This window comes from Zingiber officinale, chromosome 6B (genome assembly GCF_018446385.1).
Source record: "Zingiber officinale cultivar Zhangliang chromosome 6B, Zo_v1.1, whole genome shotgun sequence".
NCBI classification, from domain to species: domain Eukaryota; kingdom Viridiplantae; phylum Streptophyta; class Magnoliopsida; order Zingiberales; family Zingiberaceae; genus Zingiber; species Zingiber officinale.
The window spans coordinates 76,568,071-76,595,004 of NC_055996.1; the positions used below are offsets into that span (position 1 = coordinate 76,568,071).

General features: G+C 40.3%; 3 protein-coding genes across 6 annotated transcripts; 1 reads left to right on the forward strand and 2 right to left on the reverse strand.

Moving 5' to 3' along the window:
• The first annotated feature begins 685 nt into the window (after nucleotides 1–685).
• LOC121992762 (cyclin-dependent kinase inhibitor 5-like) lies at nucleotides 686–3,542 on the forward strand. 2 transcript variants are annotated; one of them, XM_042547322.1, is made up of 3 exons: nucleotides 686–1,148; nucleotides 2,307–2,495; nucleotides 3,404–3,542. In XM_042547322.1, the coding sequence occupies exons 1-3, from the start codon at nucleotides 778–780 to the stop codon at nucleotides 3,414–3,416; spliced, it is 573 nt and encodes a 190-aa protein (XP_042403256.1). In that variant the 5' UTR covers nucleotides 686–777; the 3' UTR covers nucleotides 3,417–3,542. The 2 variants fall into 2 exon arrangements, with proteins under 2 accessions (XP_042403256.1, XP_042403255.1); XM_042547321.1 differs by lacking the exon at nucleotides 3,404–3,542 and adding an exon at nucleotides 2,770–3,111 and having other exon boundaries at nucleotides 691–1,148.
• LOC121992761 (protein NRT1/ PTR FAMILY 5.2-like) lies at nucleotides 3,275–6,201 on the reverse strand. 2 transcript variants are annotated; one of them, XM_042547320.1, is made up of 3 exons: nucleotides 5,919–6,201; nucleotides 5,579–5,826; nucleotides 3,275–4,740 (listed from the first exon to the last, which is right to left on the reverse strand). In XM_042547320.1, exons 1-3 carry the CDS (start codon nucleotides 6,037–6,039, stop codon nucleotides 3,340–3,342), a joined length of 1,770 nt encoding a protein of 589 aa, XP_042403254.1. In that variant the 5' UTR covers nucleotides 6,040–6,201; the 3' UTR covers nucleotides 3,275–3,339. The 2 variants fall into 2 exon arrangements, with proteins under 2 accessions (XP_042403254.1, XP_042403253.1); XM_042547319.1 differs by having other exon boundaries at nucleotides 5,609–5,826; nucleotides 5,919–6,192.
• Nucleotides 6,202–7,235: 1,034 nt separating this feature from the next.
• LOC121992763 lies at nucleotides 7,236–10,272 on the reverse strand. 2 transcript variants are annotated; one of them, XM_042547324.1, is made up of 3 exons: nucleotides 7,930–10,272; nucleotides 7,791–7,843; nucleotides 7,236–7,714 (listed from the first exon to the last, which is right to left on the reverse strand). In XM_042547324.1, exons 1-3 carry the CDS (start codon nucleotides 9,472–9,474, stop codon nucleotides 7,672–7,674), a joined length of 1,641 nt encoding a protein of 546 aa, XP_042403258.1. In that variant the 5' UTR covers nucleotides 9,475–10,272; the 3' UTR covers nucleotides 7,236–7,671. The 2 variants fall into 2 exon arrangements, with proteins under 2 accessions (XP_042403258.1, XP_042403257.1); XM_042547323.1 differs by having other exon boundaries at nucleotides 7,236–7,843; nucleotides 7,930–10,242.
• Nucleotides 10,273–26,934: the final 16,662 nt, after the last annotated feature.

The following is a 26,934-nucleotide window of genomic DNA, read 5'->3' on the forward strand; positions in this document are numbered from 1 at the left end:
TCGGAAAGCATGGCATCCAGCCGTCAAATACTTGGCCCTATCGAGACATGCGTACTGGGGAATAAGTTAGTGCAGGCATACCCCCGTAAACAGTGGGCTATCCCTATACTATACTTTTACTATACACTACACTCTATTTCTGCCGTTGCTGCACTTGTCGCCACTATAATTCTACACCAGATAAATTTGTACACTTATAATGATTTAGAGTCAATGGGATATCTATCCATTCAGCATGGCCAGCCACAATCCACTTATGCCTCAATTTAGATCTAATCTAATCCTGTCAAAAGCTACATCGAAAAGAGATTCCTCCTTGAAAACATTTAATTTTACATCCAATAAAAACAAATTCTAAAAAGTTGCAATCAATCATGATTCACATGACGACTCAAGCCGTTCAAGTTGCACTTGCAGCCCTGCAATAATTGATACATGTACAGTCTTTTTTCTGAGAAGTTTTGTACGCGTACAAGGCTACACGAGTTGACGCGTGGCATTAAATTAGGATATCCGTTCCTAGCTAGTTTCTTCTGCTAGAGATTTGACATACCCAAACTCCAAAATCCAGTCCAGAATCATTCCTAATTGGTGAAATATAAAATCTAACGGCAGCTTTTTCTTTTAAACTCTATGATAAAAGTAATTCAATTAATATATAGAAGAAGTTGTGGAGGTAAAAATTAAAATTCGTGCATAAAAACAAGCTCCATAATTCATTCCCTTCGTGTGCCAACTCTCATCCTCCATTTCCTCCCCTCGACAGCAAGGAAGTGCATGAGGAAAGCCAAGCTCCCTGGTGCCGTCGCGGTCATGAAGTTCGCCTCCCACCAGCGCTCCATCGGCGTGCTCACCCGCGCCCGGGCTCTCGCCGCTGCGGCGCAGGACTCACACCTTGCCTATCTCGAGCTGCGGAGCCGCCGCCTCGAGAAGCCCCTTTCTCCTCCGCGCGCTTTCAAGCCCAAGGCCACTGCCCCTAGGGAACCCTCCACAATAAACGCTAACCCTAGGATCATCCCGCTGAATGCTGGCACGTCGAACTCGGGGAGGGAGGTGTCCTGTCGGTCGAAGGACTTGGAGAAGGAGCGCTCGCCAGTTGTGGAGGTGTCGTGCGCCGATAGCAATCTCGAGTCCGAATCGAGAGAAAGGTGGGATTTTGACCTACCCTTTTGCGAAAACACTGCAGTTAATCATTTAGGGTTTATAAAATCCAAGCTTGTTTAGCTGTTTATACACGGCTAAAATTTTCTTCTTGCTGTTTGCCTTTGAAAATTCGGGTGTTCTCCTGTCGGATCAAGGGTACTGCGCGACCAAATTGTGCTTTCGTTCGGTAATTTCTTCCGCTATTTGTGACCAAGATCGAAAATTTCTAGTGTTTTATCACATTTCTTCTGGCATGTGTTTAAAATTGTTTTTCGTTCAAAATTGTTTTATCACAGAACTTTGCGTGGAAGTTTGACAGATAAAAAAATGATCTCTATCCTTTGTTTCTCTCTCTTGCTTTCCGTCTCTGAACAACTATCTTTTGCAGTTCTTTGATATTTAATGTATTTTCAATAGAACGGTCCTGCAACTTACTAGATTGCTTAAAGTCGCCTAAAATTGATGCCTTCTTTGTTGTTTAGATGCTTCCTTCATAATAGTGCCTCAAGTGGTTCGTTCCTTTATTTCATCCAGTGGTTCCCTTAATTCTTTATCATTTCTTTTTTGCAATATACAGAGTGCCTTAAAACATGTGCATGTGCTTGTCTTTTTATTACTCACTTCTGTTCTATGAAAACGGGTGTAGTGGGTTTATTAAATATTTGCTTCATGTTACTTCCTTGGATGGATCATTGGAGATAGAGATAACAAGTGAATGGAAGGTTGAAAAATTTGAAAATGAGATATCCTGTTTAAAGCTCAGGCTGCTGGCAGAGTACTACACAAAATGACAACTATGTATTGGCCCAAATCTCAATAATCTTACTGTCTTGCTAATGTACTGACCTTGTAGTTTGGAAGAAATTTGTCAATAAATGTTCAAGCAAACAGCTCATTTACTGGTATCCGAACCTTGTCAGAAGGATGCCATCTCATTACGTTTGGCCTTTTTGGTGGGTTCAAAGTTAACCTTTAAGGGTTCTTTTTTGGATTGTTCCTATAGTTCTGAATTTACTTGCCTTCAGGTTTGCTGAGATATTGTTCTTATAAGTTTGAAACATGTACTGATCTCCATGTTTTTAGATATTGCATTTTTTTTTGCTATCCTAGATATTTTAGATTTATTTATGATCGTGTATGGCTAATTATCTCTGCCTCATCAGAGAAACAACACCAAGCAGTTTGATAAGGGATTCAGAGACAATAAGGACGCCAGATTCTTCAACAAGAGCTATTGCCAGTAGCAAGGGAATGCAAGAAGATCCTATCTGCCAATACATCCCTTCTAATCAGGAGACAGAAGAGTTTCTTGTCAGGCTAGAGAAACTACAGCAACAAATATTCATGGAAAAGTAAGTAGTTCATTATATTCTTCTGTTTTACCCTTAATTCTGCAGCATATATGCATTGATGCAACTAGCATACTAGTTTTATTGATTAATTCTATTACCAAGTCCTCATACACAATCATGTTAAATATATATTTTCTTAGGTGACCCTAACCAAAAATTATATGGCATCTGAGAATTTAGCTGACCCTAATACATAATCTAGTTACCTTAGACTACCATAAGTGATTCTAACATAGAAATATATGTGTTCACGTTGCTATTTATTTTATCCCAGGTACAACTTTGACCCTGTGAATGACTGCCCGCTCCCAGGGCAATATGAGTGGGTAAAGCTTGACTGCTAAGAATCGAACGGCATCACAATCATCATCCTTCTCTGGAGGTGAAATGATGATGCTTTCTTAATCACATTCCGTCTTGTAAAATTATCCCTAATGTAGGCTAGTGTAATGACATAGGTGGGTTAATTAGAACTGATAAGAAGCACTCTTAGGAGAAGTATGTTGAAGCTTAATGTAACCCCTGACAGATCAACCCAGTGGATCTGTGGGTTCAATCACATCTGTAATTTATTTTATTTTTCTAGTTCAACCGTGATGCACTAGTTCAGATTGCTTGCACTATAAGTACTGAATGGATTTTAATGGCAAAGACATGTACTGAAGAACATCTATAAAGGCATTCTTCAATCGCATGCACTCAGATAAGCAGGATGCTTCGTCGATGTAGGAGTATATAGACAATATCACGCTTGATTTCTATGACTTCATTAGTAGTAAACAGATATGATGATCCAGTCTTCGAATTGTTTATTGCTTCAGTAGACGATTCTTGAACAAGTATATCAGCCATTCTCTGCCTTCTGATCATCTAATGCTACTTTTTCCTCCCACCTTTCTGACTTGTAGGAGTAAACATTAGACACATACAAGAAGTAGATGAAGTTGAGGACACTAAGGAGGGTGAGGAATGCGTAGTAGTAGTCCAGATGTGAGGCATTAAGATTATTCAATATCCAACCTTTTCCTCTGCTGCTAGTTATTTTAGCAACAAGTTTGAGGAGAAAGCTACTGAGGAAATTGCCAACGCCATAAGCTGTCAAGGAGTAGGAAGTTCCCAGACTTTTCATGCTTTCTGGAGCTTGGTCATAAAAGAACTCTATGATCCCCACCACCATGAAAGCATCTGCTAGTCCCATGAGCACAAACTGAGGGAGTAACATAAAGATGGTAACCGGAACTTGCCCGGCTGCTTTATCTAGCCCATGGCTTCTCGCAATGCTCAGCCTTCTTCTCTCTGTCAGTGATGCAATCGACATCGTCACGATCTGCAAAACTAGTCCAACTCCCATCCTCTTGAGCAGTGTAATCCCTCTTGGATTTTTTGTCCAAGCTCGCATCACCTTGACTAAGAAACGGTCGTAAAGGATGACACACAGGAGCATGGAAATGGTTACGAATGCTCCCAAACTAGCCGGGGGGATCTGGAACTGTGGCCCGATGTGACGGTTCAATGTGGTTCCTTGCTTGACGAAGAGAGTGTTGGTCTGTGCGATCACGGCGCAGGGGATGAACATGGCGAGCAGGAGCGGCAGCAGCCGCAGAATTTGCTTAGTTTCTTCCACTTGCGTCACAGGGCAAACCATCGACGGAGTGCCTGGGCTATCTTTCACAGCTGCTTTGTTGAGAAACCTTAACGAATTGGTGGAGTCGACTCGGAAATTTCCCCTCTTTGCGTACACTTCCAAATCAAGCTCGTGAAGCTCCTTCGGGTCGTTAGGAACAGGAACCTTCCATTTCCTGATGGCAGCCACTATGACCCTAGTCATCCTCGTGAATGGACTTCCCTGGGGCACCCTGTGCCTATAGTAAGGCGTGCCGACCAAAAAGATGATGATGGAGATCATCAGACCCAGAGTTGGGATTGCATAGCCCAGAGTCCACCCCACGTTGTCTTGTATGTAGACCAGAAACGTGTTGGCAAACAATGTGCCCGTAAAGATGCTGAACGTCCACCAGTTGAAGAAGGAGAGCTTGTGCATCCTCTCCTTGGAGTCGAACTCGTCGAACTGATCAGCTCCGATGGTGGAGATGTTGGGCTTGGTTCCACCGTTTGCTAGAGCAATTATGTAGAGACCTCCGAAGAACACAGACAACTGCAATGTCGAAGCTGGCTCGCAATTCTCCTTGCAGTCGGCTGGTCTCAGCGGGGAGACGGACACTGCCAGCGTCAACAAACACATGCCCTGTGGGCAAACCACAAAACGGAAAAATATGAACATGAACATTTTTGTTCCCGAATAATTAATTATTTTTCTCTGAATTTTTTATGAAATAAATCATGTCTAGAATTAATTTATTTTTATTCTAATTTTCAAACTAAACTTTTTAGTAAAAAAATTATTCACATTCTATCTATTCTTGGAAAATATGTTGTCCTGCTATGGTATCATGATGATAGAACATTTAGTTCAGGATGGTGTGATGGTTAAGACATAGGGTATTGTTATATGAAATCTTGGGATCAAAATTCAGTGTGACCGAGCATAACCTCCCCATGTCTTGACCATTTACACTAATGACTAGTAGTCACCCGTGATTTACCTCCTCCGTGTTGACCTAGGGATGGGTTGACGGGAATGTTAGGGGTGAGCGAATCACTTTTTTATCACATGATGATAGAACATTTAAATTACATATTTATAAAAAATTTTCCTTTAAATAAAATGCGCAATCAACGAATACTAAATTCATAGGATATTAGTTATACGTACTTTTCAATTTATCTTAATATTTAATAAAAAAAATTATAATACTAATCAATCATCATCGCATAATTAATATACTAATTAGATTTATCATACTCTTGGTATTCATCCTTATCTTATCCATTACTCAATAAATGCACCATTAATGTTTTCATCTGTCAAAAGATTCCTTCCACATCCTCTTCCCCTTTTACCACATATTAGTGGCCGAGAAAGGGTTCTAAAGCTAAAACCCAATCGCATCGATTATCAATAAAAAACCATTTCTTCTTAGACTAGGGACTAAAGAAGTAGTTTACTTTCTAAACAACATAACAAATTTACATATATGTGTGTACGTGTATACCGAGAGATAGACGGCGGAGGCGATGAGGAAGGTCCAATATCTGCCGAGAAAAGCGTCGGCTATGTAGGCCCCGATCACCGGCGTCAAAAACACAGTGCCCACCCAATTGGTGACGTTGTTGGACGCCTCCACCGTGCCCTCGTGTAGCCTGTTCGTCAAATATATCACCAGGTTGGACGATATCCCATAGTACGCCATTCTCTCGAACACCTCGTACACTATATACGCACTCAATTAACCTCAGATTACACACTGCTACAAACATTATATATTATATATCATGGGCGTTTAAATTAAACAAACAGTTTACCTACGATAAAGGAGCAGGCAGTCCAGCCACCTCTTCTTGATCTGAGCACAGGGTTGCCCCTGAGGTCCACTGAGCCATCCTTGGCGTACTGATCGGCGTTCCCTTCACCGTTCTCAGCCATGGAAGTTACTGAGCTCTAGCTGCCGCTTTGTTACTGCTTCAACTTCTTCTCCACTGGCTTGAGGAAACTTTATAGAGGAAGATAATTGAGACGAAGACTGGGAACAGGGTGGGCTCTACGTTGATATCACTGGATGGGCTCCCGGTTGATTCTGTTTCCCATAATTAAGTGCGTAGTTATACGACGGTCTGCATTTTGTGACCTCTCTTTTTTTCCCTTTTTTTCCCCCTTTTTTTCTGTTTTTTTTTTTGGCCTTTTAGCTAGATAAATGCATAAAGATTCAATTATAGGGAAAACGCCCAGACATATTTTATATAAATTATAAAGATAATACTAAGTTGAATAAGCATGAAAAACAAAACTGAGACTTGGCTAGTGCGTAAACAAGTCGAACCGATCTGAGTTAGGTTTAGGGTGTTCAACTTTCTTTGACAAAGTAATCAAGCTGGGTCAAACAAAGTTTAAAATAAATTAAATTTTTGAAATAATTGTTCAAGCTGGTTTGATTTATTTTTTATGAGTTTGAGTTTAAAGTTTGGCTTAAGCTTGGTTCGTTTAGATGTTATCGAGCACTTAATTCAAGTTTGACTTGATTTTGATTCAAACTTGATTTGAACTTGGTTCGTTTAGATGTTATCAAGATCTCAATTCAAGATTGATTGATTGATTGTTGAAACTTTGATTCATTATTGAGTTTGATAATTTAAACTTATTTATTTATTTTATTTTATTATTTATTTAGTATATTGAAAAGAGTTTTATTAATGAATATGATTTGTAAATATTGTTCACGAATATTAACGAGCTGAACACGATGTTTAAACTTATTTATTTAATTTAACGAGATATTCAAATTTATTTATTTAATTAATTATGTATATATTGAATGAATATAAACAAATTCTTATCAAATTGAATATTAAATTTGTTCATGAATACTTGATTTATTTACAGCTTAGACTTAGACATTAAAACTCAATTCAACTTGTTTACATATATGGTGATTGACAGATTGAGATCGCATAGTGGTCCTAGAATACTTTGAATGCTAATACGGTGGAAGTGGCGGGCCACGGTTAGGTCGGCCAACCTCCACCCTATGGACTTGGAGAAATCTTTCTCGACAAAATAAATCTAAATTACATCATTAGGAAGATCTCGACAAAATAAATCTAAATTACATCATTAGGAAGATCTCGACAAAATAAATCTAAATTAGCATTATTAGGAAGATCTCGGAGTCACAGTACTCTTTCAAAAGCTTTTCAAATTTATTTTTATTTTTCTTATTTTCAAATACTTCTCGATAAAACCAAGGCCAACTTTGCCTCGAGGATGTCCTTTTCCTTCGTTCGTCCAAGTCCTAGATATGCACAGAGAGACAAATTGTGAGAAACAGCGATGGGAACTTGCTCTCAAAATACAAATGAGTTTATGAAATGTTTGTTGGCGGTCTTCACTTCACTGCACTGATCGTATCCACTTGTTCAGTGCATGCATGTGACTTCCTGCTGCTGCGTCAGATCTCTGATCAGTTTGACTCTGCATTCACTTAATTCGCGGCAGAGAGTCGATGGAGTTTGTGTTTTTTAGGAAACGTCCACCTTTCACTACGCAAAAGGATTGTACACTTTAGCTCGCAGGCTTACAGCTGTGGTGGACACAGCTCCGGTGCCTGCGAATGGATGAAAGCAACTGCCACTGAAAAAGATTGCAGCGCCGAAAGTGTGGACTCAAAGCTAACAACATACACTCCTTTGCTCGTATTCACCGCTTTGAAAGATGGCTCGCCGCGTTTTCCACCCTGACAATTACAGACACATCGATACCTTGTTGGAAAGTCAAATATGGAACTAAAAAGCTTGGATGCATGAAAATTACATACTGCACCTCTGTGAGCAGCTCGATTGATTTGCCATCCTCTCCTCCTGAATCTGCTGAGCCATTCTTCAGCACTTTCAGAGGGCACCCCACATCCCACCCTCCACAGCCACAAAGTCCATTGGACTTCCATCGAACGGTGAGACTAGACGGACCATCAGCTTTAGTGGCCGGCCCACCGTGAACTCCGGCTGGAACTAGAACAGTCAGGCTCTTCCCGTTCTTCACTGTGTCATTAGGCGATTTCTGAAGGAACTTGAGACCCCAGCCGCCACAAGGTTCTTCTTTTGAGCTTTTGTATCCATGGTCGCGAACAACTATCGCGGCTAACTCAAAAATGGGCAAGAAATTATTCGTAAGATGGTCTGCTAACTGTGATTCATCAATGGTTTGCAATAGTACCTCGAACTGCGAATCTAATTCATTTTTCTTTGGTTTAGGATTGTGCTTCAGAAAACTACTTGGTCGAAATATCTCGGAGGCCTTTTTCGTCAGCCTGTTTGTTTTGTTGCAGTGTGATGATGACTTAGCTTTTCCTGCCAAATGTTCTTCCTTGGCGTCAAACAGGACAAATTCAGTCTCCATGAATTTAGATCTGTTCGAGCTCACAACTAGAGAACTTGATACTGTCATCTTTGCGACGAGATGTGGAGAACTGGTAACATCTTTCTTCGATGCCTTTCTGCTTACTTCCCAAGCATGGAACACGTAAATGTAATCAAAGGTCTGGAGGTCAGCTGAGGACTTTACCTTCATAGCATTAGCCATGAATATTCCACCTCCATCATCGTCCACAATGAACAAGAAGTAAGGAAGTTTATTCTCCCACACACAGTATACGATCGCCGAAGTCACCGAGCGATGTGCAGGTGAGGTTGAGAGGTAGGAGGAAGAAACAGTCATGGCGCGGCAACCTTTTGTTTCAGAATCTTGTTTCCTCAGATTTATTGCTAGCTTTGTGTCTACCTGTAATTGGCTACAAATTGCAGGAGTTTTTGCTAAGTCTAAGGATCTCTTTTCTGCGGTTCTTGCCGATCTTGATCGGATATGACTCGTACTAAGATCTTGCTCCACTGGATTGAACGAAAACGAGATTTCCCTGAGGCCAATTCTCCTCGCGACGTCGTCTATGGAATCATTCATACAGTGGGATGAAGGAATTACAATTACATTTCCCGCCCGAACAATACGAGACTTGAAGAATTCATCGTGAATATATTTAGCTTGAAGAGTCTTCATATGGTTTATGGAATACGCAACTGGAACGCCTTCTTGTGAGTGAACAAAGACATGTTTATGATCTGCACTCAAAATATACTGATCGAAACTTGATTCATTGCTGCTGAATGGAAATGTTCTCTGGACCTGCCTGCATCTTTTCCTAAACTTTGGTGGTTTGGGATCCAAAAGCAAAGCAGGGGTGCTGTTAATCTTCTCCCAGTCGTATATATTTTCTGAACAATTATTGTTCGAGAAGTTATCTTCTCCAGATTCTGTACGGTTATCCAAACTACAAGATGCAGCAGCATCCTCATGCAAGCTTAACTTTACCATAGTCTTGCAAGTTGTAACAAGCACTAAATCATGCCAACAGACTTTCAAGGAATATTTTGGGTGATTGAAGCAACTAACGCACAGATACTATATCGGTTTGAGAAACCCATTCCTGAAGGAGGATTGCATGAGGTAAAGATAAAATGAAAACCAAATTCCTTACTTCAGGGACTGGGCGACTTGGTTCAAGCTGCTGAGTAAAAGTGACCGTCCTTCTCCATCAGCAAGCAGGCGTCCTTCCACCATGCACAGAAAGCAGGGACAGGAGATCACAAGAATTGCATGAGAAAAAGGAATCTTTTGAGATGGGAATTGGAGGCAAAGAGATAAGAAGAAGAGTGAAAGGAGCAGAGAAGTGGACGGAGAAAAAGGGAAACCAAGCGATGGATGCAGAAGAAAACAAAAAAGACAAAAAAGAAAAGAGAGGGCACTCAGGCAGAGAGAGAAGGGAGAAGTGGCAACCGTTCCTTTCCTAAAGCCGTGTCAACTTTTCTCCTCTGGTTCCCCTTCGAGCGTTGAACAGCAACAGATTATCTCAGAAGTAACCAAAAATGGCGTCAAATCGCCATAGACACCATCAACGAGTAAGCAAGTAATCCGGTGTCCACGACGTATCGTTTTAGCGGCGGACAACGCAAGATGCTCCGCCTCCCATGTGAAACCCACCTCAAAATCCAATCTTTGTGTTAAAAATCATCTCAAACATTATCTTTGACTCATTGCAATTAAAAAAGAAAAACAGAGTTTTCGCTTCTTTCTCTATCGAGAAAGAGAGTGGTAGCGCACTGGCCTCTCTGCTTTCTTTCTTCCTAAGGGATACAAATGGGAGATGAAGACGACCCCCCGTTCTGGTCCACAGCTTACCGCCAGTTCACCGCCCATTGCAAAAGAACGGAAATAAACAGAGAAATAGTAAAACTTTATTAAAAAAAAGGAAGAACAAGAACAAGACAAAGGAAAGTGGATGATGACGGAGAGGAATTGGAAATCAAACTTGCAGTGGCTTGGAGTTTTCTCCACCATCAAGGAATCATCCGTTATCATTTCTTTTTGCTTCTCCTGCTCCTATTTGCTGAGAAGGTCAACTCTTAGAAATGCCAAAGAATTCAAACACAGAGTTAGGGGAGAAGGAGAACAGCGATCAATCGATTGGTGGCTCGATCGGTGGAGGAATCTAATGAGTAGATTGCTTCAATATCTCAACTCCCCATCAATTTTACAATCATTTTACTTATTTACTCAGAGAATGCCATTTTTATCCGGAAGACATAAAACTTTCGTTTGTGCTAGAGTTCTTGGCTAAATGGGCTTTACATCTATTAGTTATGAGATTAGATTATGCGCAAACTGTTGGAAATTTTTATACGTATATGGATTTTCAGTGTCTATTCAACAATGGGACCCAGTTAGTTATCTTGACGATGAGTCGATGACTTACATTAGTGAAGCTCGGTACGGTAACGTGCGCCTTGTCTCATTTTAACCCTCGACACACCCTTTCAATTATTGAGGTACCCTATAGACATACTTCGTTTGGCATCATCATTACTGACTTATTCTCATTGATCGTCAAGTTATTCTTTCAGATATCGACATACCCCCTGCGAATAAATTTATCCTTATAGATAAAAGTATTAAGGTAAAAATAAATACCAGACTTTCTTTTGTTAAATCAAATAATTAATTTAATTAATTATTTACTTAATCTATTATAAATATTAATTAATCAATTAATTAATATTACAATCACTATTAATTTTTAATCAATTAATTTAATTCAATCAACTAAATATTAATTAATCAATTAATTAATATTACCATCACTATTAATCTTTTAATCAATTAATTTAATTTAATCAACAAAATGAATTATAATTTCATACCCCTCAATGATTCCGCATATTCGAATTAACATTCATGTAATATCATCTATGAATCCAACTCATGCGTGAGTCAAACTTCCGTTCGATCATATCAAACTAACCGTTTATTAGAAATTAATTTCTCATTTACTTGAGAAATTGGTTTACAAATGTATAATCATGAAATAGCAGTCTTATTTCTATTTAATTTATTAGTCACCAAAACTAATTTTTCAACAATATCTCATATAAATGAAAATTATGGATAAGTTTCAAATTTCAAACAAGAGTTTCATCAAAAAAACTATTACATCAGAAGAGGTAACTTGAGACTTTGAACTTTTTGTATTAGAATATGATCAGATTTACTTGGTCGTCCAATGAACTATGTGTAGGATTGTTACACATGTGAGAGGGGAGGGTGAATAACGTGATTTTAAAAAACTTGTCTTTTTTATTTTTAAAAGCGAGTATACAGCGGAATTAAAACAAACCAAATATAAAAACATAAGTATGTCAGGAGTTACTTGATTCGGAGCCTTCGGCGACTCCTACTCCAAGACCCACGATCTCTAGACCATATCGGCGGACAATCCACTATAATCCTCTTCCGAAACTGCCGAAATAGGGAATCGAGTACAATAGTAAAACAAGGACAAGTGGAACAACCTACACTTTCCTTTATGCAGTAATAAAGTACTTTATTTAAAATTTTCGTTACCCAACACTTTGAAGATAATCGGATCAAGCTTGGTGTTGGGCGGCTTCTCAGCAGTAGTCGAGCATAGTAGCATCGTAGCACAGTAGGAGGATGAAGTTGGAGCAGCTGGAAACTCGAAAGTTCGCTTGTATAAGTTGCATATGAGTTGTATTGAAAGTTTGAGCGAACCTTCCTTTTATAGGTTGTTAAGGGTGCCTCTCATCCTTGTCTGAGGTGCCTCCCAGTGAAAAAATAATCTCAAACACCTCGGTTAAGATAACCACCGCTTACTATAGTTTTATCTACGTGAGGGCACCTTCAAATACTCTGAGGCTCCTCTAATATGCCTTGGAGGCGCCTTCAATGCATCCAAGGCACCTCCACGCTACTAAGCCTTATTCGCAGTCTTATCTTCTTGAGGGTGCCTCCAGCTCGTTCAGGGCTCCTCCGGCTCATTCAGGGCTCCTCCGGCTCATTCAGGGCACCTCCAAGCTACGATCAGAGGTGCCTCAGAACATCTTAGAGGTCCATCGGACATTGTTAATCAGTAGCTGATTTTTTTCTCCTTTCATCATGCAAAATGTGTTAGTCTAAAAATAAAGTATACCCTGTAAAATGAAATTAGTATAATAGTAAAATATGAGTTTATTAATTAGATTTTGTCTATCCAAGACTAGGATCTAGTCAACGTCTCGGTCTAGGTTTTTAAAATGGATCTAAACTAGACCTACGCCTAAAGTCCCTAATTGGGACTCATCCTCACTAGAATAGTATCTTCGAGTGACTTATCTTATTTACCACACAGAATTGCTTGACTTCCTTATGGTCCACAATGTCTTCCCCCCAGTTGTCAGGTCCGCAAATCCAACTAGATTTCGGCCAGCTGTTAGCTTCCGCGGACCCAACTGGACTTCCCGCCAGATATCGGGTCACTCCTTATCCTATCTAGACTTCCACACCAGCTATCAGGTCCTCTAGACCTAGCTGGATTTTAACCTGATGTTAGACCAGTCTGTTGGAGCAATCCCAATGGTCAGTGCGGCCATGTGTTTTGGTGTTTGGGCAAAGGGTTTAAGTTAGGTTCACCCTTATATTCGATATGTGTATGTGAGTGTGCAGGTATACAGGATACACATGTGACTCAGGTTGATGGCTTCGGGTCTGGTGAAGGATGGAGCATCCGAGGGACCATGGACAAGGCAACGAGGACAAGGGCCGAGGGAAGCGACTTCGAGGCATACGCGAAGGATGGCATTGGGGACGAGCCGCGGGCTTGAATGCATCCGAGGGACGAGAGCCAAAGGAAGTAGGCTTGAAGGCAAGAGGTCAAGGCTGTAAAGAAGCGTCAAGTGAGTCATAAGGGTGAGGGTACGAGTGCACGAGAGATTGTACTCGGAGTAAAATTCTAGTTTTAGGGTTTTACTGTAGCAGTACTGTAGCGTTACTGTAGCAGTCGACTGCATGTTTTAGCAGTCGACTGGGTGCCAGTCGACTGGGTGCAAACAGAATGGTTCTGTTCGTTCGGCAGTGGGGATCAGTCGACTGCATGTTTTAGCAGTCGACTGCACCAGTCGACTGCATGTTTTAGCAGGCGACTGCACCAGTCGACTGTAAGTTTTAGTAGTTGACTGGTATAGAGCCGTTGGGATGTAACGGTAGAATTTCCACAGAGAGCAGTCGACTGCATGTTTTGGCAGTCGACTGGTAGGCAGGGTTATATAATCAAAGCTTGGGAGCTTGGTTATAGTTGATGAAATTAGTGGTGGTAAACCCTAATTAGTAGTCTACTTATTCTCAAGTGTTTGTGAGTGTTGTGGTGAGGTTTCTCCACCCATAAGGAGCTACTTAAGATAGCTGGAGTTTGCCGGGGGCTAATCCACCGACGGATCGGGATCGTCCACCTCAAGGATACGCCGTGGAGTAGGAACCCTAATCTCCGAACCACGTTAAACGAACGTGTTAGTGGTTTGCATTTCCTTTCTTAGTTTTAGCCTTTAGCTTGTTTGTTTTGTTTGTATTCCGCTGCGCAAGCTAACATTGTAGGAGAAGCAATCAATTTGGAGGCGCCGTCTATCCAACCCCCCTTCAAGCCGACCACCGATCCCCAACAAGTGGTATCAGAGCAAGGACGCTCTCCGTTGGACTAACCGCCAAGGAAGCACAAGATGACCGGCTTGATAGAACTGCCAAAGCTTGAAGGTAGAGGCTTATGGGACATCACGTATTGGATGATGAAGATGGAGGTGTTCTTCAATACGGATTGGAACACCATGATGGTGATAAAGGAACCGTTTGAAGTCCCGAAGGACAAGAAGGGAAAGAAGCTCCGACCACGACATTGGACGGAGGAGCAAACCACACGATCAAAGGCAAACGACAAGGTAATATCTATATTGATTGATATTGTGCCTAATGATGTGATGAGCCATGTAGGAAAATACGAGAACGCTAACGATTTGTGGAGCAAGATAAAGAAGATTCAATGGGAAGAACCTTTGTCTACACAAGAGGAGGAAAAATCCGAAGAAACGGATGAAGAAGCTCAAGTAGAGAAGGATCAATCGGATATGGAGACCAATTCAACATCAAAAGAAGAAGAGAAAGTGAATTTGGTCACATTTGAGGAAAAGGATGAAGAAAGGCCATCCACAAGTGTGGATGAGGAAGATATAACATCTACATCCTCAAAAGTTGAAGAAGAATCCAAGACAAGTGAAGAAGAAGAAGAAGAAATCTTGGAATAAGTCAACCTAGTGAGTACCTCCACCGAAGCAAAGTCAAAAGATCACATTGTGTGCTTCGGATGAAATGAAAGGGGACACTACAAAAGCAGATGTCCAATGGGTAAGAATGTAACTCCTAAACCCACTCAAATTATTTTAGATACTAATTTGGGTTGTAGGAATGATGGTGCCAAGAAGAAAAAGGAGAGGAAGCACATTAAATGCTTCACTTGTGGTGAAATAGGGCACTACCACACCAAATGTCCAACGAAGAGAGAGCTCAAAAAGTTGGGGCATTTAAGGATGTGGGAAAAGAAGTGGGGGAAGAATGGAGGCTCATGTCAAGGGGGAGCTCCAAAGGTAAAGGGTAAGGTAAACCCTAATTTAAATTTGAAGTCAAATTTAAATTCCTCCATGCATGCTAGAAATAATTCTTATTATTTACCCATGCAAAATTTTAGTTTCAAATATCATGATAGGAATAGGGTAATTGTAGATCAGAACCCTAAGGTGTCTATTCATGATAAATCTAGAAATGGTAGACCTAAGGAAACCCAAGGCATTAATCCCAAGAAGGGGAGACATATGCTTAGAAAGGGTAGGTCTAGGAATGACCATGGTGGACATGCTGATTCTAGGGTTAGGAACCTAGAAAAGGAAAATCAAGCTTTGTAGGCAAAGCTTGATAAGTTGGAGAAAACCCTAGAAAGATTCAATGTTGGATCTAAGGGTTTAGGTATGGTGTTGGGTAGCCAAAGACCCAACAATGATAGATCGGGTTTGGGATACCGATCTAGTGTCTCCAAGGCTAAGGGAAAGTCTTATGTTAGGGTTGTGTATGACTATAGCAAGGAGAAGCCAATAAATAGCAAGGGAAAACCATTTAAAGTTAAGGAGAAACTAACCAAGGACAAGGTGTCCAAGGTTAAAAAGGTTAGATTTGTAGGCCAAGTGTCACCGGAGGTGCACCGATGTGGCCTAGCCATTGTGGATGAGTCACCTAGGGAGGTGACTAAGGTTAAGAGCTCTAAGGGGAGCTCAAAGAGTCAATTTGGGACCCATGGCCAATGGATCTCAAGGGGATTTTACTTGGGAGTCTAGACAAGCCATGGAATGTGCCAAGTGGTTTGGAGACGGACTTGAGTCTCAAACCTAGGGTTTTGGCACAATTGATTTATGTTTCATGCAAGAAATATGACAATTGGGGTCATATAGCATGAAAATTGGTTTTGGATGTATAGATGACATATAAATCAATGCCAGGGATGCATTGTGGATTAGTATGGGCAAATACATCAAGAGGAAGCCAAAACTAGGACTTTAGGTCAAGGTTCAATTGGACTTTTTAGCTAGTTTTGTATTTTGTGTCAATCTTGGGATTTGTGATAAATATATTTTTGTATATATTTTTCCCAAGTAGATATTGATATAATAGACCTCTCCACAAAATTTGAGAATTTTTGGAGGTCTGTGAAATTTTTGGCGCATTTATGAAGTTGGCCAGAAAAGGTTGATTTTTTCATGAATAGTGTACCAGTCGACTGGTACAGTTACCAGTCGACTAGTAATAGTGTTTTTGAGCACAGAATGTCTCTGTAAGCTTATTTTCATGAGGGCAGTCGACTGGTACTTCTTTTAGTCGACTGATACTAGTTTGAAAGTGTTTTCAGCATTGGATTTTGACCGGGGTCAGCTCGTATAGATGTATGGGATCCATGGGGGATAAATACATGAGTTTAGGGTCAATTGGATGATAAGTTTTCAACAATTGGGATATTGTTCGAAAGCTTTTTGGATGTTAGGCAAAGGGGGAGAAGTAAGATTTAGTTGGGAAAATCTTAGTGTCTTTGCATAGGGGGAGCCTTGGGATAGGTTCTTAAAAATCTCTGTGGGAAAATTCCTAGCTCAATGGGGAGCATAGGTGTCGAGGGAGCCTTGGGATATGTTCCAATGCATGATGCATTGTTTCGGCATTGTAAGTCCAAGTGTGTAGCCTTGGCATCGTAAGTCCATTCGGCAGTGTAAGTCCAAGTGTGTAGCCTTGGCATCGTAAGTCCATTCGGCAGTGTAAGTCCAAGTGTGTAGCCTTGGCAACGTAAGTCCATTCGGCGGTGTAAGTCCAAGTGTGTAGCCTTGGCAACGTAAGCCCATTTGTTTTAGCATATTATTTTGCTATTATGTTTTCCCTAACTTAAACGTATTGTCAAACATCAAAAAGGGGGAGATTGTTGGAGCAATCCCAATGGTCCGTGCGACCATGTGTTTTGGTGTTTGGGTAAAGGGTTTAAGTTAGGTTCACCCTTGTATTTGATATGTGTATATGAGTGTGCAGGTATGCAGGATACACATGTGACTCAGGTTGATGGCTTCGGGTCCGGTGAAGGATGGAGCATTCGAGGGACCATGGACAAGGCAGCGAGAACAAGGGCCGAGGGAAGCGACTTCGAGGCATACGCGAAGGATGACATTGGGGATGAGCCGCGGACTTGAATGCATCCGAGGGACGAGAGCCAAAGGAAGTATGTTTGAAGCCAAGAGGTCAAGGCTACAAAGAAGCGTCAAGTGAGTCATAAGGGTGAGGGTACGAGTGCACGAGAGATTGTACTCGGAGTAAAATCCTAGTTTTAGGGTTTTACTGTAGTAGTATTATAGCGTTACTATAGCAGTACTGTAGCAGTCGACTGCATATTTTAGCAGTCGACCGCGCAGTCGATGGGTGCGAACAGAATTGTTCTGTTTGTTCGGTTAGTGGGGATCAGTCGACTGCATGTTTTGGCAGTCGACTGCACCAGTCGACTGCAAGTTTTAGCAGTCGACTGGTATCAAGCCATTGGGATCTAACGGTTGAATTTCCACAGAGGACAGTCGACTGCATGTTTTGGCAGTCGACTGGTAGGCGGGGTTTTCAACCCGCGGCCTATATAACCAAAACTTGGGAGCTTGGTTATAGTTGACGAAATTAGTGATGGTAAATCCTAATTAGTAGTCTACTTGTTCTCAAGTGTTTGTGAGTGTTGTGGTGAGGTTTCTCCACTCACAAGGAGCTACTTGAGATAGCTGGAATTTGTCGGGGGTTAATCCACCGACGGATCGGGATCGTCCACCTCAAGGACACGCCGTGGAGTAGGAGCCCTAATTTCCGAACCACGTTAAACGAACGTGTTAGCGGTTTGCATTTCCTTTCTTAGTTTTAGCCTTTAGCTTGTTTGTTTTGTTTGTATTCTGCTGCGCAACCTAACATTGTAGGAGAAGCAATCAATTTGGAGGCGCCGTCTATCCAACCCCCCTTCAAGCCGGCCACCGATCCCCAACACAGTCAAGTCATGCACACTTGGTAGTAAGATTAGATCACAATACATCTAATTTTAATCTATTTGTCATTCATTAAAACTTAGGTTTGACTAATGGTACTAATTGCACCAACACTATGTCTTGAATTGTTCAGCAGTTGGTGTAAACCAAGACAATCATATCCCCACAATAGGCCCTAGGCTTTTACCGATTCTCTATCGTGTCCATTTTGGCCATGGACAAAACTTGGGATTCATAAATGTTTCATTGAAGTTGTCCGTCTTCACACTTATATAGGTGATCTCCTATTAAGAGTATCTTGTAATACCATATTATACACTTTGCGATATAATATAGGAATAATTAAGAACTTTTATTCATCCTTTACTCATTTTATAGGTTGCACCTTTTGTCTCTAGAAATGAGTTGTAGTAATTACTCCTAAGTGTCTCTAATCTTTGTAACTTAGTTGTCCTTTTTGAACCATAACTTTCCAAAGTATAAAGTGTATACAATCACTGTTGGAGTGGTTGGAAATCTATGCAGGGCATTGGAGGAGAAGATATTACCATACTGTGATGGAATCATGACACAATTAATGAAGAATATGTGTAGTAGTCAGTTGTACAGATTTATTAAGTCTCCAATATTTCCGTGTCTTTGTGAAGTAGGGGAGTACGTAGTGTATCAGGACAAGGTGAAGAAACTATAGATCATGGCTTGAAACTCTAATGTGATCCACTTCATCCTCCAACAAACTTTTGTCAATTTGGTAATAGATGATCTTCCTCTTGGACTACCACCTAATACTATTCTAAACTCGATGATGAGTTTTTTTAACCTAGGACGACTAATGAGGATTTGAAGATTTTAATTACTATTTTGATAATTTTTATTTTTTTGTATTTATGGTATTTTTGGTAATTTCTATCTTTTGTAATTTCTGATTTTGAGTTCGTTTAAAGATTTTACGATTGTGAGCATGTTAATAATTTTTTCTATCTGTTAGGATTTCTTTCCTTTCTTTACAAGTTTAGAATTAAAATATATATGTTGAGATTTATTTCCTTTCTTTGTATCTTAGGGTTTTGAGGCAATATAAATAATTATTTGGGTTGATATAAAAGAAGATTTTTGGTTTAATAATATTTTTGGTAGTGCCATTATTTTTATATTTCCTGGTATTCCTTTCAAATCAATAGGTTTTAGAAGATTATTTTTGGTATTCATGCATGAATCAATAGATTCAATAGCCCATAGGATAATCGCTATCCTGTCTTGCATCAATTTACCAGCGGTCTAGGGGGATTCTTACCAATATAAGCATGTACACTCCCTTACCTATTCTTAAAACTCCTTGGTTTGACGTCAGCATGAATTTTGTATTGGGACTTTCCCACACCCAACAAACCTCAGATTCTATTCTAGTTGTGTTGATAGGTGATTCTGTCTGAGAAGCTTGACAAAATGGAAAGCTGGGGAGAGAATTTACTCCTGATGAAGAAGAATACCTGAGGATGCCCGATCCGAGAAAACCAAAGAGGATTAGGAAGAATAAAGTCACAGAACACCTCCTTGTGCAAAGACCCAAGGACAGAAGGAAGGATCTTGTGAAAAATACCAAGATCTGGAGCTCCGACGACTTCTTGCGTACAAGAGACCAACCAACACTATCGTCAGTGACCTAAGACCGGGGTGGGAATCCCTGGCTAGGCCCTACTATGCTCCAGTCAGTGATCTCTCTTAGTGTGGAAGGAAAAAGATGAAGAAGATGAACAGTGGTTGAAATTAGGGTTTGTAATGGATGGTTGTGAGTGCGGTGAGCGTGAGCATACCTGGCCAACGGAGAGGATTCCCCTTTTTATACCACTTCATATAACCTCTATAGTCATGAAGTGGACCCCAGTTTGTTAGAGTTTGTTATGAGATGACGTAAGCCATGTACTTGCAGAAAATAACTTTTAAAAAATCTTTTCTGTACCCTAGATGTACCTTCTTTGTCGCCTAGTACCTGCAGAAGAGTCTAAAAACATTCTTCCCGCCAAATTAGTAAACTTGTTATACAATCACATACTACAGATATCTTCATTAAGCTATTTCTAAATGTTCTTGAAATATTTGTTCTCGCCCTGTCTTATAAGCTATATGGAGATATATTTATCGTCCATACTTACTTACCCTGTTTTTATTATGTTACAGACAGTCCGATCTTATACTATGATTTGTATCAGAAGAAAATTGAACCTAAGTTATGTCCGGGCGTGTTACTACTGTTGTTCAACATACGTCCTAATCATCCAATAATCTACTATAGATCTGGTAAGGCCTTGTATCTTTTCACATCCAGGTGATCATAAGTTCGCCCAATGCCAATATACATCCAAATGTACTAGTTCAAACAATCTAAGTTTATCTATCTTAAACGTGTAAACCCGGTCGATACTTGACCCATCTTTCTTAAGGTCTTATACTGCCTGATATTGACCTATTTTCCTTAAGCGTATTATCTCGACCGATATTGGCCTATATTTTCTTAAGCATGTTACCCCGGCCGATATTGGCTTATATTTTCTTAAGCATGTTACCCCAGTCGATATTGACCCATATTTTCTTAAGCATGTTACCCTGACCGATATTGACATATATTTTCTTAAGCATGTTACCCCGGTCAATATTGGCATATATTTTCTTAAGCATGTTATCCCGGCCGATATTGGCCTATATTTTCTTAAGCATGTTACCCCGGTTGATATTGGCTTATATTTTCTTAAGCATGTTACCCCGGTCGATATTGACTTATATTTCCTTAAGCATGTTACTCCGGCCGATATTGACTTATATTTCCTTAAGCTTGTTATCCCGGCCGATATTCATACTTGCTTAATTCTGCTATCTCTTTTCCCCTTTTCACCGGGGACCTACTAAACCTAACCCATATCACTAGCCTTCCCTTCAAGTCTACTCGAAGGAGGTGTAGCCGACTGACTAGACCCAGGTCTATTTTTATTTCTTTGCCTATCTTTAATCGTGACTCTGCCATGGCCACTGCAGTAGACTCGTGACCTTCTCTATAGTGGTTCTCGTGACTTCTGGTACAGCAATCCGTTGAACCCAAGTATAGTGATCCCGTGAGTCTTTTGACCCTTTAATAGGGTTGTGATCCTCCCTTCCTTCTTCACTTGCCTAAGTTCTTTTCCTCCTTGTTCGCCTCCCCTTACTGAGAGTATGACTTTAGACCCCCCTTTCTGGGGCCAATTCTTATTGGACAAGGCGAAATCTATAGATGAAGCTGCCCAAGCTTTGGATCTAGTTAACTTTCTGGCACGAGAGTTGGAGGTATTTCTGTCGGTCACCCAATTTCAAGTACGGTCGGGAACGACCTTAAGAAACAAAGTTCATTAAGATCTAGAACTTCAAGCCAAAGAAATGACTGCTTTGCAGACTCAATAGGCTTCAGAGGTGTTTACGTTAACCAGGGAGGTTCATATAACTAGCCTGTTGGCGTCACAATGGCAGCAGGGCCCAGGTTATCTGCAGGCTAAGGTGGATGCTCTGGAAGAAGAGCTCAAAATGTTCGAGTAGGAAGTGGATTGTTCCATGACATATCTGAGGGGACTTGAACAAGTTTGCACCTCCTTTGTCCATGAGACCACTCTCTTTCCTACTTTCTTCCGAGCTTAAAAGAACGCACTGGCTATTCCAACGGGGAGGGGAGGGAAATTCCGTTGGATGACAGATTTTTCATTCTACCCTCATACCAGGCAAAATATTTCCACTTCTCCGACTTGGTAGGGTTTACCCTTAGCTGGGTTGAAATTTTCTAAGAAGTTTGAGAGTTCATGTTTCAGTGGCCTTCCCTTCAAGTCTAGCTGAAGGAGGTGTCAGCCGACTGACTAGACATGAATTTATGTTTAGTTGAGTTACATAGCTTGAGCAATATTATGTGTTTGATCAGGCTTGGCCCATTGAGTATATGCAAAACTTATTTATTTTTTATTTAACTGATGACATACTTTGAGTTATATAAGGCTAAATGCCTCAAATGCAATCGATATGTTATACTCAATCAAACCCTTTTGACCTTGGCTGATACTAACCTATCTATAGTAGACATGTTATACCGGCTGATATTAGCCTGTCTATGGTAGACATGTTATCCCGATCAATATTAGTCTGTCTATTATAGACATGTTATCCTGACTGATATTAGCCTATCTATTATAAACATGTTATCCTGATTGATATTAGTCCATCTATTATAGTTATATTAATTCAGACAGTGCTTCACGCATGACTGACTATTATTATTTCTTATTTTCTGTCTTCGACCCGAGATCTGTCAAACCCAATCCATCCTCCTTTATTACACATAGTAAACTACGCTCTCTTTCCAGAATTTCCTTGATTATGATTGTCTTTTCAACGGTAAGAGAATGTTGGAGGCGTGCGACGAGGCGCCACCAACCCCTACATGATTCAATTTGTCGCGTCGATCATAAATGCCCATTTATGGTCATATGACGTGTGTCTTTTCTCATCTTCTGTGTAATACCAGCGTCTGCACACTTCTATAATCAACGGTGTTTGTTGCAAAAAGGTATTCTAATCTGACGGTTATTATATGTTCTTTCAACCCTAAACCCTTCATCTTCTTATCGACTTTATTCCTTTTTCCTTACCTTAGCGTTTCTTCTTTGCTGCAATCTTTGATCTACCCTCGCGCTCACCGTCTTCTAGTGATCTTCTCTATTAACTCTCAGTAAGTAAACTGTTGTTCTGTTAACTCTTACTTCTATCTATGGCTGAAGAAACGATTGCCCCCTGGTATACTCAAATTTCATCCTCTTTCAACAAGGATGATCGGCTTGCTATTCGTAGGCAATATGAAATTCCTAGGGAATATGACATCATAATTCCTAAACCAGATGAGCATCCTCACCATCCTCCTGCTAACTATGTAGCTTTCTTTAGGGATCAGTTGATAGGGGGTTTAAGGCTTCCCATTCCTCCTTTTTTGATCGATGTAAGCCAATACTTTGATATTCCTCTTCAACAATTTGTGCCTAATGCCTTTCGTTATTTGTGTAGCATATACATGTTGTTTCGTACATTTGATATTCCTCCTACTCCTCAAAATGTTTTCATGTTTTCCTATCCAAAGGTAGCAGAGCCAAGTGTTTTTCTTTTCCAATCTCGGACTAAGATGGTCCTTTTTGATGATATGCCTTCTTCTCTTAAAGCCTGGAAATATCGCTTCTTCTTTATAAAGTTTCTGGGACCTATTCCTTGGTCCCATGCTTGGAGATCTTCTTTACCTCCTTTACTTGATATCAAGGAGTTTCATCTTCACCCTTTTTTTCCTCTTTATTGTGAAAAGTTGTTATGTCATCGTCTTTCTATCACTAAATGGCTGCGGAAAGATCTTCTGTATTTGTTTGGTTTGAGCCCAGTCAGATATAAGATACACAGCTCCTTAGGTAAAATTATGTTTCTTTTTTCTATCAATTTTTGCAAACTAAAATATTTTCTCCCATTTTGTGTAGTGGCTGGTTTTTATGCTGCTTTGATTGATGAAGAACTACATCTGGAAGAGGTCGAACTTCATGCTAAAGAGCAAGAGCTTCTTGCTGCAATTAATCTGCCATCTTCAATTGAAGCTTCGGTTCCTCTGTTTGAAGCTTCTAACTCTCAATTGGCTCCTGAAGTTCTTGAGGTTCTTCCGGCAGAAACTCCTACTGTCTCTTTGCCAATTGTTTCTTCATCAGTGGCTGTTGTTTCTTCACCAGCCACTTCCCTTCCCGTTATCAATCTTACATCCCCTGTAAGCTCAGGAAAATCCATTGCTGAAATTGCCCCTAGCAAACGCCCGGGACGCAAACTCACTAGAGCTCCCCCCTCAAAAAGGAGACTCATTCTTCCTGCTGAGGAATTACCCTCAGAAGATTTTGCTTCTGCTACTCTTTCTTCTGCCGAGTCTACTTGGGCTGATCTCTACCCTTTCCTTATTTTTTCTTCCTCTTCCTCTTCTAGCAATACTGCCCATGGCAGTACTTCTTTTACCTTTCCCCTATCTGTTTCAGAATCTAGGTCTTTACCTCCTTCTCTTCTTATTTGGTTTTCGCTCCCCCTTCTATTCCAACTTCCTCTTTTTCTACCACTTCATCTTCAATCCCTGTTCTTCCTATACTGCTGGGAGATTCTTTTACCACCGCTCGGGAGGAAATTCACCCTCTCTTTGGAGAACTTACCCCTCCCGAGATAATCGATCAATTCTCTCATGAGGAAACCAAGGTATGTCTGCTATTACTTATTTATTATTTATCCATGACTTCTTTATGATCCATTCTTATGTTCGTAGCGATGGATGACCAATATGGGTCTAGCTCGACTAATGCATAACTTATATTATGAGAATGAGAAGCTGAAACAACAAGTTGCTGAGATGTCCTCTACCACCCTCTAAGAAAAATCTAAGAAACAATATGAAGCTCAGCTTGAAAGCCTTCAATCTTAATTTAAATCGGCTATGGACCTCAACACTGAATTATCTTCCAAATTAGAGAAGCAGATTGTTGAGACAGATAAACTGAAATCTAATTACGAGTCTACCTTAGCTTACAAACTCAAAGATTTACAGTTGAAGGATAATGAAATAGCTTCTTTGAACACTTCCCTGAATACAGCTAAAACAGAGGCCTCCACAAAAGATGCTGAACTGAGGTCTTCCCAGACAGCTATGGTTGAGTACAAAGCTGGTGAGGATGATCGCTTTAAGGATCGGGCCACGACCCTAATCAGATCTACTGAATTCAACAGACCGATTGTAAAATCTATTTTGGCAGCATATACTGTGGGAGCTGAGGGAGCTGTTAAGCAATTACAAGAGCAGGGCTTCCTATCTCGTGATCCTCCTCCTAACTTTTTGGATCGACGCAAGCTGATTGATAACAGGCCTGCTGATCTATTTCTCCAATTATCCATAGAGTAACCTTTTTACCTTAATCCTGATTATTGTAAGGTTAACTGTTACTGGTCATGACAACTCTTATTAGAAACTAGTTTATTTTTGTGAAGTTAAACTTCTTCTTCGTATCTGTTGTTAAAAATTATTTGTGTTAATGAATTTATCTGACCCTTTGGTTTACATGCTTATTTCATGCTTTTATCTTTCGTATTTATATGTTTTAAAATTATTCTTCCTCTACTATCAAACTTGTTCTTTTTCATTTATGGGGGTTTACTTCCTCCTTCCTGAATTTTTTCCCTTCTGGTAACTGGCTTTTTCCTGTTCACTTTATCCTAACATATTGAATATCGCCCGGTCTATTACCATTAGCTAACTATATTTAAATAATATCCTATTTTGCTTTATCAGTACACTATAATACCATTAATTTCGACCGACCTATTATAACCAGTTAACTTACGCTTATGTCTACAAATATCATCTGGAGCTTTATACTTAACCAGACTCCGTCCGATCTAGTATAATCGTCCAATATGATATAGTCAATTTCGACCGATCTATTATATCTGCAAATATCGTCCGACGCTTTATACTTAACTAAATCTTGTCCGATCTAGTATGACCATTCAATATGATATAGTCAATTTCGACCGGTCTATTATATCTGCAAATATCGTCCGACACTTTATACTTAACTAAATCTCGTCCAATTTAGTATGACCCTTCAATATGATATAGTCAATTTCGACCGGTCTATTATATCTGCAAATATCGTCCGACTTTTTATACTTAACTAAATCTCGTCCGATCTAGTATGACCGTCCGGGTTTGTTGTTTAATCAGGTAGATAGTCTTAAGTTACCCGATCGACCTTATACCCGATCGATTTTCCTCATACCTCTTTGATTCTTTAAGAATCAAGTGTAGAGAAAGAGAAAAACTTGTCGCGTTTTCCGAGGATGATTACTAAGCTTACCTTCCTTTCCTTGGGATTCGGCCTTCTTTTTTGAATTTGATCCCCTTCTTTTTTTTGTACCTAAGTTTTTCACAAATTATTATTGATCTTCGGGTTTCTTCTTTTTCCAATTTTCCCCTATCTTTTAAGGGTTTTTGGTATAGGGCACAGAAGGAAAGCAAAGGTTTAAGACGCTCTCTTCTGCTCCCCGACTATTCCTTCTTCTTCCTCTCCCTCTGGTCATCTTCCTTCTGTTATTCCGCCATGGCCACTCCTTTCCCAGCGTGGTTTCTTTCGTGCGCTTCTAACCTTATCGATTCAGAAGAGGTGGAGTTACAAATGAACTATGATTTTCCTTCCTATATAGTTCGCCCTACCTCTCAGAGTGGTCCGCATCTTCCTCCTCTATGAAGTATATCTATCTTTTGGGATCAAGCTTTACAAGGTTTCCGATTTCTTCTTCATCCCTTTTTTGTTGATGTTAGTACCTACTTTGAAATTCCTCTTAATCAGCTTATTCCTCAATCTTTTTCTATCCTTGTGGGTTTTGTTGGGGTATCTAAACTGTTAGATTTTCCTCTGCCCCCTTGCCTTTTTCACTACTTCTTCATTCCCCGCCAAGTAGACATCGGTATCTTTAAATTTTAATCTCGCCCTAAGGCTATTTTGTTTAGTCGGATTCCTCCTCAAGAGGAATGGCGTCACAAATTTTTATTTATGCGTCTTCCTTCTCCCCCTCCTTTTCCTACCAACTAGATATATGACCTCCCTCCAGTTCGTAGTACTGACGGCCTCCTTACTGATCCCTCAGTTTCTTCTGCCTTACCCAAGTTAAAGGGGGCTAAATTTTGTTTATCGACCTTGATTGTGGAGGGTCTAATGTTTGCCTTTGGAATAAGCTCCATCGAAACCCCCTTGGAGGTCTCTTTTGGTATGTTCAGACATTCTCGACCATGCTTATT

Coding starts and splice junctions, on each gene's coding strand:
- LOC121992762 (XM_042547321.1), top strand. CDS start 778: ATGAGGAAAGCCAAGCTCCCTGGTGCCGTCGCGGTCATGAAGTTCGCC. Junction 1,149..2,306: donor GAGTCCGAATCGAGAGAAAG/GTGGGATTTTGA, acceptor CTGCCTCATCAG/AGAAACAACACCAAGCAGTT. Junction 2,496..2,769: donor CAACAAATATTCATGGAAAA/GTAAGTAGTTCA, acceptor ATTTTATCCCAG/GTACAACTTTGACCCTGTGA.
- LOC121992761 (XM_042547320.1), bottom strand. CDS start 6,039: ATGGCTGAGAACGGTGAAGGGAACGCCGATCAGTACGCCAAGGATGGC. Junction 5,827..5,918: donor TGCCTGCTCCTTTATCGTAG/GTAAACTGTTTG, acceptor GTGCGTATATAG/TGTACGAGGTGTTCGAGAGA. Junction 4,741..5,578: donor ACACACATATATGTAAATTT/GTTATGTTGTTT, acceptor GTTTGCCCACAG/GGCATGTGTTTGTTGACGCT.
- LOC121992763 (XM_042547323.1), bottom strand. CDS start 9,474: ATGGTAAAGTTAAGCTTGCATGAGGATGCTGCTGCATCTTGTAGTTTG. Junction 7,844..7,929: donor CAATCGAGCTGCTCACAGAG/GTGCAGTATGTA, acceptor TGTAATTGTCAG/GGTGGAAAACGCGGCGAGCC.